Consider the following 14,911-nt stretch of genomic DNA (forward strand, 5'->3'; position numbering starts at 1 on the left):
GTCCAGAGTGGGAATGTAGTAGTTATACATTTTACATGGTAGCATTTCAGGGGTATGTTTGTCACCCTTTAAGAGATTTTTTTTGTGATATTTTCAATAAAATACAATTGATGTCTTTGCAGTTCAATACAAAGACCATTTCTGAAATGAATCTAATTCCAAATTTATGAATGTTACCAATCCAAAAGTGTTGGTCAGTGATTTCAGCACAGAAGAATGCTGTAGAATTTTATGTAAATTTGGCATGTCTGTTGGAGTTGGAAGAATCATTAAGGATGGGCATACTTCATCCTTTGGACTTGAGCAACTAGTCCTTTTGAATATGATGTATGTACTTGAATTTTTTTGTATGCTTAATATGGATTCCTGTTGCAGGAGTAACTGATGAACCTGTCTTTGGGCCATGGCTATTGATCTTTTCCCTTCACCTTTTCAGTTTAAAAGAAATTTTGGACCAGCAGCAGACGAATTCATTTCACCATTAAACATGTCGTTATATAAGTGACCAAATGCACACCATTGTATTGACTGTCTTCTAATAACATTCATGATTGAGTTTGAACTAAATATACACAAAGAAAAAAGTTACGCACCTGCTGTATGTTTTACAATGACTGGTTGTACGAGCATTGTCATTGAAACCCTGATCACATAACCTTGGGAAAACGAATGTGGTTTGCAAGAAGACACCTCTGACAATAAGAAAACTTAAAAGGTTTATCTAGGTTGATCATAACAAAAACTCAGAGGCACTGTATATGTGCAAAACAACAGACAGGATAAGTATGGAGATGCAGAGTCGGGGACACCTTTCCACATTGATGATGGGAGATGTCATTTTCAGTCCAAATTTACGTTCATGACACAAATCATCAATAGCCACCACATGCCTGGATGATGGCCTCCAGCCTTCCTATTATCCCTTCAGTAAGTCTCCTTATCCGCTGAATGCACAACTACAGCTATTCCTAATGAAGATTTGCCTCCAGTTGGGCCAGAGTCTCTACATGACACTCCCAAGATGTCCCAAATATGGTCCAGTGGGTTCAGGTCAGAACTCAAGGCAAGTCAAAGCAGTGTTGCCACAGCATCATCAGCTGTTATTCCTCGGGAACGATCTGGCCCAGCATTGTCACCCATGTGCACAGGTCGGGTGGCAAGTGGGTGGTTGTCGAAATGCGTGACAACAACTGGTTGCAGGACATTATGAATGCCCTATCACCTTTGAGGTTTCCCTGGATGGTGACAAGATCCATCTTACAATCCTGTGACAGGCAATTCCAAATTTTACCAAACCTCCACCATACAGGGTCATAGGTCTTGTGTACCTGGGTGTGTAGGCCATATTTTATGCCTCAAAACCTTCAGTCATGCATCAGTGACCTGGAGCAGGAACCTGCTCTTATCAGTCCAATGTTCTCTTCGCCAATTCTTCAGATTCCAAGCTCTCGAGGCCAAACACCATGCTCAATGAATTCTCCAATGATGATCGGCTAGGAAGGGATGTTTGAATATTGTTCTTGACTTCATTCTTGCCGATTTTAGTAGTTTCCTCACTGTTCTGGTTGACATCCGTCTATTGGTTAACCATTGACGCTTCAGAACAAGATATGTTGCAAATGACGACGTTCTAGCTGAAGCAGGGCCATGTCTTTGCACTTTTACGTCACAGGTAATTCTTCAACAATGCAAGACAGTGACGTTAAGTACCCACGATTTCGGTGTACAGATGCTGCATTTTGAAAAATGCATTGGTGGTATAGTGCACATGCATGCTTTGCTGCTATGTGATGTCGGTCACCATTGTACTGTCCTATCATTTCAACAGAACACCATTCTTGACATAATCATACTGACATTTGCAGTTGTGATCGGGCCTGCAAAGGGGTGGTTAACTTTTTTCTTTGTGTATATGTCAATTGTTAAGCAACTAGCCTCCTGGAAAACAGGTTGTTTAAGGTTATGATTAGTGATTGTAAATAAGAATTTTGAATACCTTTCCCTTGATAACTTGAATCTTGATGTGTTTTGACAATGTATCAAAGGCTATCTGATGTAAGAAACAAGGTTCAAAATTGGTACATGGCTTTTTTCGAATAAGAGAACAATATCTGTCCTATGTTCTCATAAAATGCAAAAATAAGTACATTGATTTTGCATCCATAGTATATGTGTTAAGAAGTCTGTTAGACATGTTAGAGGATATAATTATGACCAGTTTACAATCTTGATTTTGATCTCTGGGATGAAGTCTTCCTGTTTGCTCACAGGATCAAGGCCACAGGTTGTTGGAATACAGGGCTCATTTTCATGAACATAAGAGCAATTATCAACTTTCAGATGTCTCTGATCAGCATGAATCAGAAACTATTGAAAGTATACAAGACATAGGTTTTGTGTAACATTTAAGGCTAAAGTCTTATTGATAAATTGCCTCATCTTTGCAAGACAGATGAAAGAAAGTCAAGGGTCTGTATCAGTTCTTCATTGTAAATCATAACTTTCCAGGCTGATAATGGGAAAGCTGACCATCTGCTAGAACTCAAAGCTCCATCCATATACATTACATACTGTAGACTAAAATGACATTTTAAAAGTGGGACTATGTTCCATGATCCAGATGTTGTAATTACTGCCATGTGTGAAACTTAGAAATTGTCTGTATGTGATCACTGCCTGTTCTCCCTCAGAGTTTGCTGTCCAACCAGCTCAACAATCTTAGTTTCACGCCCCTAGGTAGGTTTTACTGTACAGTGTTTTGTTCCTCTTTCAGACCTATTTGGCTGTCCCTGGATGTGAGGTGGAACTTAATGGTAGATCTAATGGTGTGTGGGACATGAGTTGATCACTTCTTGTCTGTTGCAGGTCAGCCTGGACCACCTATCCAGTTCCCTTTCCCACCCATGCAAGAGCGTAAGTTATTTACGCTGTACTGACATGCAGTATACATTAAGGAACTTCAGTGCTTGATATTATAAGTGACAAGTTGACCCTTTAGAACATTTACGCATTGATTATGATTTTGAAAGTAGATACAAAATAAGACAAGCAAGCCATTATTTTTTTGTTTATAAGATTGGGGTAAACTGCATGGGTTGATGAAAAGTCCACAATCAGGTCTTGAGCGATACAACTTGAACATTGCCAACTGCTGCATAAAAGAACATTTGTTCATTTTATGCTTGTGGCTGAAGTAACATTATTATATTGGAAACACTACTAGTCCTCACCACTTTTCACAAGTCTCCCAACCAGCATAGTAATTGATGTGTTGAACCCTGAAATGTTTACTCTTGACTTTGTGTTATTCTGCTATTTTGTGCTTTTTTCATGCTTATAGAGAATCAGCATTCTGTGAAGTAATTGCTTAGATGAAGCTGTGCAGGTATTGTCAAGCTGTGCTAATTGTAACACTGTTGCCTTTTCTTGCAGCCATCTTACCGCCAGGGCAGCAGCTTCCACCACCTGTCGCTCAGCCTCCTATAACATCAGACTTCATATGCCCACCACGACCAGGCGTAGGGTCTGAGGGTCGTGCCATCCTTCTGAGAGCTAACCACTTCCAGGTTCGAGTACCGAAGGGCTTCATCCACCACTATGACGTCTCAATCACACCAGACAAATGTCCACGAAGGGTTAATAGGTATGGAGATGAAATGACAAAGTGACCTTATGTAATGGTCTGTTGTTTCGTTATGCATCTTAAACATATTCTTAACAATTGAAGCTAAAATTTTACGTACTTGTTCCCACCAAGGATGACACCACAGTTTGTTGAAGAGGTTCACATCTGAAAAACAGCGGCAGCCATTTGAAATAAATCATTTTGACCATTACGCTGCCAATTTTTTCCTGAACTAAATAATTTGGTTCACATGTTGTTGGTTATGGAGCTTAACATATGTTCCATTTTTGCAATGTTTTATAGTTTGACATAGATTTGACCTTTGCACTTGGATCATACTGAAAGCTGAACATCTCATGGCCTTTTCTCAACCATTTATTTTGGGGGGATGAAAAGTGGTACATGTGTATTTATTAGTGGGGCTCAACATATCCCATGTTTTGCTAAATGTTAATTTTTGACCTTTGCACTGAGACCACACTCTAATTCTCTCAAAAAGAATTTCCTCTCATATGAACATCATGTCCTCAGAAACCACTTAAGCACTAAAGCTGAAAACTTGACATGCTCAATCCCACCAATGATGGCACCCCAGTTTGTTCCAAGAGACTTGTATCTGAATTTCAATTTGGCTGTGTTTGTTTATTAGACTGTTGACTACAGTGCTGTGGCAATATTTTTTATATTGTTAGGTGTGTCATATAACTTGGGAACAAGTTGCAGTCGTTTGAAAATATTTTGTATTTGCATGATGACCTCTGATATTTCTGTCCTTCACTCATTTCATTAATTCAAAAGCTCTGTGTTGTTACCGTTTCTTGGATTTTATAACACGAATGAAAATGTTATGTAAACAAATTTCACAAAAAACACAGTTGGGTGCAAAAAAATGCCCATTTCAACCACTATGCATCATTTCCCATGATGCAATGTGGTTGAAATGGGCATATTTTGGGCATATTTTGGCCAATATAATTGGTTCTAGACTGCAAGTAAAAAATTTTACTTGTCCAGCAGCTTTTTTCTGACAGGTAGCAAGTCAAGCATTATCTTACCACACCCCTTATAGTATTATCTACTTGCTAGCATGATTATCATGCAATACATGAGTGTGTATTTTGCAGGGAGATTATTGATACCATGGTCCAGTGCTACAGTCAGAAGATCTTCCTTGGAGTCAAGCCAGTGTTTGATGGCAGAAAAAACCTTTACAGCAGAGATCCTTTGCCTATTGGCAGAGACAAGGTAAAAGCAGGCCATGTGTAACTGAGATGAACAGTGTAGTGCTATACTGCATATTATCCTCTCTATTGAAAAGAGACAATTCTAAGCACGCAAATGATCTGTACTTGTATTCAGAGCTATAGAAAAGCTTTTGATTAGTTTGGTATTTTACACAGTGGTTTGATTTTGTAGAGGGTATTCAAAAATTGTTTAACCACCTGTTTCTGAACATTTGGGTATTTTAACTTGAAAACCTGTTTCGGAAGAATCCCCTTAAATCATTTAAAACTATATGAATAGTAGTGTGCTGGTGTGCGTCTGCTTGTGACTCCCTCTCCGGGAAGACATTTTTGTTTGCAAAACCTAGCATGCAAATGTTTATGATACCACATGTACACCACACTAGGCATGATGTGCTTTTCAATTGGCATCTATCAGTATATTCGTCACACAAGCTTTTCCGAATGTAACTGTCGTTAAGTGAATTTTGCGGTGGGCTGATACACAATCATTTTATCTAACAGGTGTAATATATGCAATTTTGTTTTTTTATCTAATGGTTGTTATATACTCAATAATTTTGGTTTAATAACATTTTTTATAGTTTCTATTGCATATTTGATATGCTGGGATTTCATTTGTCTGCATGTTAGTTTATTTGATGCATGTTTACGCAAATATGCAGCTTATTGCAAGCTATGTACATTGCTGAACTAATTATGTTCAGCTTCTACTCTCAAAATTTCTTTTGAACCAGAACATGTTCAATATGATAAACAAATTATACTTTGGCGCTAAGGGGTTTTAGGTTTCAAAACTCGACTTGTCACCTGCCTGACTGCTATGAGGGCAAATGTAATTTACCTGAAGCCTGATGTTATGCTACTCAAAAGAAGTTAAGGATCACCTGATTCTTCCATATTACAATAGTTACTCTCTCTCATGCCATGACAGATTAACATTACCAATATGAAAGAATCGGGTGATCCTTAACTTCTTTTGAGTAGTATATTTTCTTTTGCATTGTCTCCTTCCTCACAGGAAAAAAACATTTTTGGGCTCCTTATGGCTCCTTAAGATTATATCAACTTAGAGGTGTGAATGAACACGATATTTTTCACAGGTGGAGCTAGAAGTAACGCTTCCTGGTGAGGGTCGAGACCGTGTATTCAAGGTGGCCATCAAGTGGGTGGCCCAAGTGAGTCTCTACCTGCTGGAGGAGGCCTTGGAGGGACGCACACAACAGATACCCCTTGATGCCATACAGGCCCTCGACGTCGTCATGAGACACCTACCAAGCATGAAGTGAGTGCTGTGTTTAATGTTTTGCTATATTTGAACATTTCGGAATACAATAGTATTAACTACATATCGCCAAAAAAATCAGAATATTAAAAATTCACTTTTGCTAGATGGGATTTCACATTTTGTGAGCATATGAACATATTGGGTGGGTGAGTGGGTTGTTACTGCTTATTTGTGTAGTCAGCAATATGCTTCTGAGAGCTCCAGCAAGGCTTGAAGGTTGTTTTTCTATGGATTAGAATTACTACTGAAAGTGAGAATGTTTTGTTTCTGTCCCACAGATATACACCTGTAGGAAGGTCATTCTTTTCACCACCAGAAGGGTATGAACACCCTCTGGGGGGTGGTCGGGAAGTGTGGTTCGGCTTCCATCAGAGTGTAAGGCCATCACACTGGAAGATGATGCTCAATATAGATGGTATGTTGGCGGGGAATGCATTTTGTGATGTCAGGAATATCCTTAAAGTCTCATTCCAACATGTCAGCTTTTATTGTTTCACCTGATATTTTAGCACATACACCAAACTCTGTTAATATTACGTGAAAGATAATGTGATAATATTTTACTTGTCCTGCATTACTTCTTAATGCTTACCTTGCGACAAAGATGACAGTGGTTCGCGATGGTCCTGGGTGAGAAAAAAGTGTTTGTTTCTATCTCAAGTCTGCAGGACCCATCACCACTGTCATGTGACAGATCGTGACATCAAAACCAATTCACATACCTGATTGTCATCCTACAGGGACGTTTTGCTTTGTTTTGCTTTTCAAACTTTGGCTTGATTTGGTGATTAACTTTCTGCTACTACACTAAATTTTGTCTGCGATGGGTGATGTATTCCATTTCATATCATGTTCACTTTAATGTGTATTAATATGCTGGTGTTTTCCACGTAAAAAGAGTGTCTTTTTCCTCTGCCACGTTGCCTGTTTCCACCATTTTAAATACGAGTTACATTGTTTACTACCATGTAGAGGTAGTCATTATTGTTTGCAATTCTCGGCTAGGTATTAACATTTCATGTATATTTAAATACCTTTATCCATTGGCATTATATAGAGTTGCGATCTTGTAATTTAACACACTGTAAAAACAATTTCAAGTTTGCGTAACTTATTCTTGTGCAATGCACTAATTGTCGTGGCAAAAAATCTTTTAAAGATCCTCATCCACATTGCTTGAACTGCACTCAAGTATGCACTCCAAACATTAAATGTAATTTTTGCTCTCCTCGGTGCATCAACGATGACATCTTCAGGGCTTCCAGCGTATCCTGCGATGTCATCTACACAGCTTAACGCTGTACCACCAACCTACCTGGTAGTTCAACCTATGTACACAAGGAGAATAGTTGGATGCAGAACTTCATGCAATCCCTGTTGCAGCAGTCCATAGCACAAATGTACCAGGCGCCTGCGCCAGTGTACAAAACTCTAGTGTCAGCAACGATGCTTATGCCTCGGACAACCCAAGCGCTTGTGCTTACGCCTACACATGTCGTACACCAGACAACATCTACATCTAGTATGCCATTAGCTTGCGCCACTGCTCATACATGGATGTAATTGCACAGCTCACCTTCACCAGGCACTTCATCTAAGCACTCTTCGAGAGTAAGAGCTACGCACAGCAGCGGAAGTCGTTCACCTAAGAGGAGAGCGCATCACCACCATTCTGATTCGTCAGAGGTATCAGGCAGCAAGGAATGAGATTCATCTGTTAAATGGAACACCCACCCCAGCCAAGCGCAGGTGCCTGAGTGGATGGCAGACCGCCTCATGTCAGTAGCGCCTTCGCCTGAGCTGGGGTCTATAAGAGGGATACCATCTGATCACAACCCCATCTATACCACTTGATCCTATGCTTAGGATATGGTATGCACAGAGCAGTGCACCTTTGGTTGTGCTGGGATTTCATAGTGAAAAATCGACTACCAGACCAATCTGACCAGTCCTTCACCATTCCACTCTTCCCCCAATCTCTGATTGTGGATCGCAATATGGGTGAACTCCTTTTGTGCCCTCATAAGCCAACTCAAAACTAGGCATTCGTAGAAACATCTATTCATTTCCGTACTTGTCAACTGGTCATTTGAAAGGTGTATAATTATTGAGGTTTTTGATATCTGAAGGTATACCCAATGCCATACCGTCTGATAAAGATGTGTGACTAATGCAGGATACAAATATTTTTTAGCAAAATCTAAATATTTTTTGCATTTGTAAACTTATCCTGCATTACTCCGTCTAAGGACCCACCCATTCCAGACTTGCCTCCCCATCAGAAAAAAATATTTTGTTAGCTCGGGTGACGAGCAGGAATGTAAATTGGTTGTGACGTCATGATCTGTCACATGACAGCGGCGATGGGTCCTACAAAAAAGTAGACTTGAGATGGAAACAACGCTTTTTTCTCACCAAGGACCACCGCAAAGTGCTGTCTTCTTTTTTGTAATGTAAGCAATAGATGCATTAAGGAGTAATACTGGTTAAGTATGCAAATGTAAAAAAATATTTAGATTCTACTTATATTTTTGTACTTATCACCATTTTAATGTAAAGAAAAATCCTTCATTAAAGTCCACTTGCTCAAAATGTGGAAAATTCTAGACCTGAGGATTGCTCAAGTACCGGTATTTGGGCTTGTACTGCTTTCTATCCCTAATTTTAGGATGATATACAACTTCTGCATCTTTTAAAGGCTATTGTTATTTATTGAGCAGTGTTCAAAATTAAGTATGCAAGTCTAGGGCTCCTTGTCATGATCCCAGTGTTAAGAGTCATTGATTTATGGGAACCCTAGATTCAAGTACTGTCTAATTTTGATGACTGCTTAGATATAGGGGTAAGCCCTATTATGGAAAATGTAATCCTGGCTTTAGGTAATTTGGAAGAGGAAATGATTGACGTGTTATTTAGGCTATTAATAGCATCATAACAAACATTTAATGATGTTATTACTTGAAAAACCAACACTACAATATATGTGGACCTGTTTAACCATACTTGGTGATTGCTTTCCAGTGTCTGCTACTGCCTTCTACAAGGCTCAACCTGTCATTGAGTTCATGTGTGAAGTGCTCGACATTCAAGATATCGGAGAACAAAAAAGGCCCCTCACTGATTCACAACGTGTCAAATTCACCAAAGAAATCAAAGGTATCACTTTATCTTTGAAAAAGGGAATGCTAAAGCTCAATGTTCCCAACTCTTCAGTTCTGGTACGGATACTAATGTTATCAAACTCTTATAGCACCTACAGTTGGTTTTACTTATTTTGTTGGTCATTACCGGATGCCACATTTACTAATACTGCAACTTGATTTCCACCATTCTATGCGAAACTTTTACCTTCAAATTACTGTTTGTTGATGCTGAAAGTTTTTGTCCCAATATTGTGCACCCCAGTTAATTTTGTTCTAGCATGTTTGAACGTAGATTGTTTGAACATTATTTTTCAGATTCTTTTTGTACATGAAGGCATGTTATGGTAAACTGAGATTTCTTAATTTTTTTAATTTTTTTGTTAGAGTAGCATTGATATGTTTTGTGAACCAGTAGCTGTAAGAATGTACTGTTAGGAACAATATATATCGTTTGTGTAAGTCTGAGATATATACCTGCAACTTACAATTGAAAACTGTTGGCTTTGGCACAGGTCTGAAGGTGGAGATCACCCACTGTGGTACCATGAGGAGGAAGTACAGAGTCTGTAATGTCACCAGAAGACCTGCTCAGACTCAGTCGTAAGTCGGAAGATTTACCAGGTCGGCAACTTGAGGAACTGAAATTCTGTGTTAGGCTCCTTTTTTATTATAGGAATGTTCTGAAGTCATTGTGATGATGCAATGTAATGATTTTTACATGAGAATGTGTGAAGTCCTTTCTTGATGTTTTGCTATGATATGGAGGGAACATTGCTGAAAGTGACAAAGCTATTTTCATTCTTATGGGAGAAGGATGTTTATTCAGAACATTTTTTATTTTTTTTATTTTTTTCATAAATTACTTCCTTAAATGTTATAGACTGGTAGGTAAGGTAATGTTTTATCAGGAATATAAATTCCACTCAGAATTAAAGGCATTCTGTCACACTCTAATGGGACTGCTTCTTTTGTATTAAGTAATGTAGTTATGAACACCAAAGGGGAAATTTATTAAGCAGATGTGAGGTTAGCAGATACAGAATATTGTGCAGCAAGACCGGGTAAATAATGTGACATGATAATACTGGCAGTTGGATACAACGAGAGGGTAGGTGTACAGTGTGATGTGTGTGCTTGTATCCCAGGTTCCCTCTGCAGTTGGACTCTGGACAGACTATTGAGTGTACTGTGGCCAGGTACTTCATGGAGAGATACAAGATGAGACTGCAGTAAGTGGACATTCCCAATAACATATCACTTTAACTTTGATCAGTTGTTCATGGATTTACAACTAGTTGAACCATGTTTACCTTTGATGCTATTTTTTAGCAATACATGGTTGTCTAATTGTCACAAGCTGTGAGGGATGGCACAGGGAATTACTAAACTATTCTGGAGTTGCTGATTACTAACAGACTTTATCATCCAAAACTGGCTCCCACAGGAGATATTGCTTTGGTGAGATCAAGCGATATCTACACTGTAGATATCGCTGCAATGAAATTGCATCACAATGCTTTGCAAACAATTGTGACATCATTGGTTACCTGATGCTTGTTGTAAGAGCATACTGAAAATGGGGATCAGATGCTCAGGCTCTTTCAGACCCTTACTTACAGGTCACAGTGATTAATTGAGACTGTGATGTTAAGAAACAAACACTATCCATACCACAATCCTTTTACCAGATATTTAAGACTATTGAACAGTAATATGTTAGGTAGAGTTGCAAGTTGTCTGCATGGTTTTAATAATTTGAGTGTCAGCCTATGTGTTACTATAAAGATACATGCTCAATGAACATGTGTGAAATGTATGTATTCATTGCAGGTACCCCCATTTACCTTGCCTGCAAGTAGGACAGGAACAGAAACACACCTACCTCCCTCTAGAAGTGAGTTAATCTGCTGTTCTGACTGTACAAACCAGGCCTGACTCTTTAAAGCTGAATAAAACATTACTTCTGTAGAATTAGATCTGACATCTTTTACAGATGGGTTGTCTGTGGGATTTGTTTTACTGACTGAAGATCAAGGTCACTTTTGAACACATTAATTCAAGACATGACATTGTACTATGTTGCAATGTCTTTGGATCAAGTTTTTGGCCTCCCAAGTATCTATATTCATCTATGAGATTTTCTTGTCTCTGATGTTTCAGATTCGATTTGTTTTCGTTATGTGATGTTTTAATTGTCAATGTAATTTTAGTCAGCCATCAAGAAAAATATGTCACAAATCTCACGTTTATAAAAACATCACAGACTTTCTAAAAGGCATATGTGCATTGTGCTATGAACATACAGCAAAACAGGATTTGGCAACCCCTCTACAACTCCAAGCATACAATGATTGTTGATATATAAATTGATCATGTTGGTCCCTGTCATGCAAGTAACGGGATTGTTATGATCCTGCAACAAATATCTGAAACTAATATTTGTATGGCTGCTATGCCAACTGTCCCATTTGTATGTTGTTTTCATGAAATCACTCTCTTCCAGGTATGCAATATCGTGGGTGGCCAGAGGTGTATCAAGAAACTGACTGATCTGCAGACTTCAACTATGATCAAGGTTTCTCAAATAAGTTGTTGTCTATCTACAGCATACACATGAGGCAATCAACCATCACTCGGTTACCGACCAGTGGTCATTTCATTGTATCTTGACAAATGTTTCTTATTTTTGACAACATGATGAAGTTTTAGAACTGTTTCAGGGTTTTCTTTGTGTGACCTCAATCCATCTGTGATTCCTTTCTGAAATAGTTTACCATGACCCTGTTTTCATTGTCATCAGAAAAGTACTATTTGTTGTTGCATGCTCTGTAGCCACCTTCCATAATCTCTACCCATTGGTTCTGATAACCCAGTCTGTGTGTGAGGCGTCCTGGGGAGCAGCAGCAGCAGCATGCACAGAACATAGAACTATTGCTGTGTGCCACTCCAGCAAGACACTCGATCTTCACATCATTCCATCTCTAAAAGTTCGAACAGGGCCTTGTAGCCTTTACTGCAGCAAATTAGCATGTTTAGAGTGGACATACCCAATTTGAACATGCTGAAAAAGAAATGTCTTCCCCCTCATGCCTCAGCTGGCATGCTGTTTGTAGCAATACCTTACTTGAACCTGATGCTAGCTCCACCCCTTCAAGGCCCTCGGATAGCCATCTTGCCCAAATTATTTTTCTCGGATAAGTATTTTTGTATAGTTTGTTTTGAGGTGTGTCAGTGATGCACATGCTTAGTGTGTCTGTTTTCGCTTCACAGCCTAGTGAGTTTCATTGCCTCATGCGTGTGTTGCTATATAGGAATGAGAATGTCATGAAATCATTGTTGTGGCCGTATGTGCATTCTCATACCTTTGTTTTCATCTGCTTTATTTCCCTAATATAGCAGTTCTTAAGTTGGATTTTAAGGACCTTCAAATGTGCCAAATTGTTTAAACTCCATATTTTCTTGTTTACAGGTGTGTGTGTTGGGGGAGGGGGGGGGGGGGGGGGGGGGGGCTTTATACAAGCAGATTATTTTTTTTTAAAGGAAAGACATGACCGTAGAACGAAACCGAAACTCGCATGTCAGACGGTGACCTTTCAAAGTGTTCTGTATGCAAAAACTAGTGTAACTATAAATACAGCTGATAATGTAAACAATCATGTCTACCAACCTTTTGTGGCATTATCCTGTTCATTCACTTGTAGCGATGCCGTCTAGTTTTGGACTGCACATTATATACAAACTAACAATTTATCCCCAAAACTTGCACCCAAGAATGGGGGGTTGCACATTATGCTAGTGCGCACTATACACAAGAAAATATGGTAGCTTTGAGTAATGAATTAATTTGTAATCTTAATTGAGATCATAAATTTTGTAAATATGTTCCAACAACTGATGCTATGTTTCATTTTATCAAGAAACGTGGCTAGTTGTGATTTATGAAATATTGACATCTGAATATTAATTAATAAGCCCTTAAATCATCAATGTTTATAGATTATAGTTTGTTGTTGCTGTTTTCTGCTATACTATTAGTTCTATATTGACAGCATCAAAGAGCTATGTGTGTCTTTGGATTTTGAAATATTAATTTAAATAATATTTAATGCTATTTAGAGTTGTTCTCAGACTTAGATTGTACGTTTGAGGAAGAAGACAGTACCTTAATGTTTCTGTAAAAGAGTCTCTTTTTTTTCTTGCTATCCTGTAATTTAACATTACCTGTTTAATGCCATACTCAACAATGCTCCTGGTATATGATGGGGACCTTTATATAACAAAGTTTAGGCCAGACAGGCCAATGATTGGTGTTATGAGCCGTGATCTGTGGACCAATTGTAACCCATAATCCGAGTTAATTGACATTGCAGCATGATGATCAGATATGATAAAAAGTAATATTCATTGATAATGCAGGCAGTAACATATGATATAGAACTCATGTATGGATGGAAATGTATAAGGGAACACTTAGTTTTAGACAGTAATATGATATGCTGTCATGGAAACAATGCACACGATCACATCTCAACATTTGATTGTGACATGTTGAATTTGTTTGCGCTCTATTTCAAATGTACTGCCAGTAAAGCGAATTTCAATATATTGTTCATTGTTCCCTTCCTCGTTTCCATGAGTATATATAGATGATATTACCTCTTCACTAACATGTTTGTGTTGCCCTTCAGGCTACAGCTCGGTCTGCGCCCGACAGGGAGAAGGAAATCAACAGTCTTGTGAGTTATTCTAAATGCATACATTATGTAAAGTATATTCATATCATCAGAATTATCAGCACTGTAAATGGATTTGTCTACAAGTGTATGTAAAATATATTAATATGATTAAGAATCAGTACAAGAATCTGAGATACCTACTTCATACATTACAGTTATCTTTCTGTGCTGAATTTACTGTCTAAAGGCAATATCTTGGCTTACTCTTTGAAAGATATGTTTGAAAAGCATAACATGGACTTGATGTTCCATCCAGTTTTCAATAAGGTTGAAAATGAGTTCAATTTGATAAATCTTCACATTTTTGTGTCATGTTTCATTTCAGAATACCTTAGTATTTGTTTTAATTCTCATCTTTTTATATTTCTGGAATGAAAGTGTGTGTGAACTCTGCATCTCTTGTAATTTCATAAAATTGTGGTCAAGATTTCAACATGTCGGTATTTTATATCTTTTCATTAAAATATACTGAAATGAATTCTCTGTCAAGTTGAAATAATAATTGTCAAGAAACTCAAGTTTTCAAATGCTGCCTATGGCATTGGCCAAGTAATGTATGTGACAAGAATTATTTCTTGTCCACAGATGTATTGAAAATTCATCAATTAGTAAAAACAAATCTTGGAGGAAAATGATTTCTTGTTTTTATTCTGCAGAGAGAGAGCATGATTGTCTACTGATTGTAATTTCCCTCTATCATGTTACTCATATCATATTCTTGCAGTGTTATCTAGAATTGAGCCTCTCAATTTCGACAGTAATGAACCTATCATTCAATATGTTTTCAAATCTCCAAACATTTTGATGACTATCACCCAGAGCAAAATGAGACGAGTCGTAAAATATGTCCTGGAAAACAAGCAAGTGAACGCACA

At 38.2% G+C, this 14,911-nt stretch overlaps 1 protein-coding gene across 9 annotated transcripts in view; it reads left to right on the top strand.

Annotated features, from left to right (window-relative positions):
* LOC139476594 (protein argonaute-2-like) overlaps positions 1 to 14,911 on the top strand; it is a 45,540-nt gene that overhangs the window by 7,571 nt on the left and 23,058 nt on the right. For 7 of the 9 annotated variants that reach the window (XM_071259421.1, XM_071259420.1, XM_071259424.1 and 4 more), the window contains 11 exons: positions 2,866 to 2,913; positions 3,433 to 3,643; positions 4,750 to 4,870; positions 5,973 to 6,154; positions 6,436 to 6,572; positions 9,179 to 9,312; positions 9,800 to 9,900; positions 10,446 to 10,529; positions 11,131 to 11,194; positions 11,804 to 11,875; positions 13,989 to 14,036. In XM_071259421.1, coding sequence (XP_071115522.1) covers positions 2,866 to 2,913; positions 3,433 to 3,643; positions 4,750 to 4,870; positions 5,973 to 6,154; positions 6,436 to 6,572; positions 9,179 to 9,312; positions 9,800 to 9,900; positions 10,446 to 10,529; positions 11,131 to 11,194; positions 11,804 to 11,875; positions 13,989 to 14,036 — 1,202 coding nt within the window. Of the gene's footprint in view, positions 1 to 2,865; positions 2,914 to 3,432; positions 3,644 to 4,749; positions 4,871 to 5,972; positions 6,155 to 6,435; positions 6,573 to 9,178; positions 9,314 to 9,799; positions 9,901 to 10,445; positions 10,530 to 11,130; positions 11,195 to 11,803; positions 11,876 to 13,988; positions 14,037 to 14,911 lie in introns of all 9 variants that reach the window. The other 2 variants (XM_071259425.1, XM_071259426.1) reach the window with 1 other exon arrangement.

Source organism: Haliotis cracherodii, unplaced genomic scaffold, assembly GCF_022045235.1.
Source record: "Haliotis cracherodii isolate W230 unplaced genomic scaffold, xgHalCrac1.p SCAF_1, whole genome shotgun sequence".
Lineage (NCBI taxonomy): Eukaryota > Metazoa > Mollusca > Gastropoda > Lepetellida > Haliotidae > Haliotis > Haliotis cracherodii.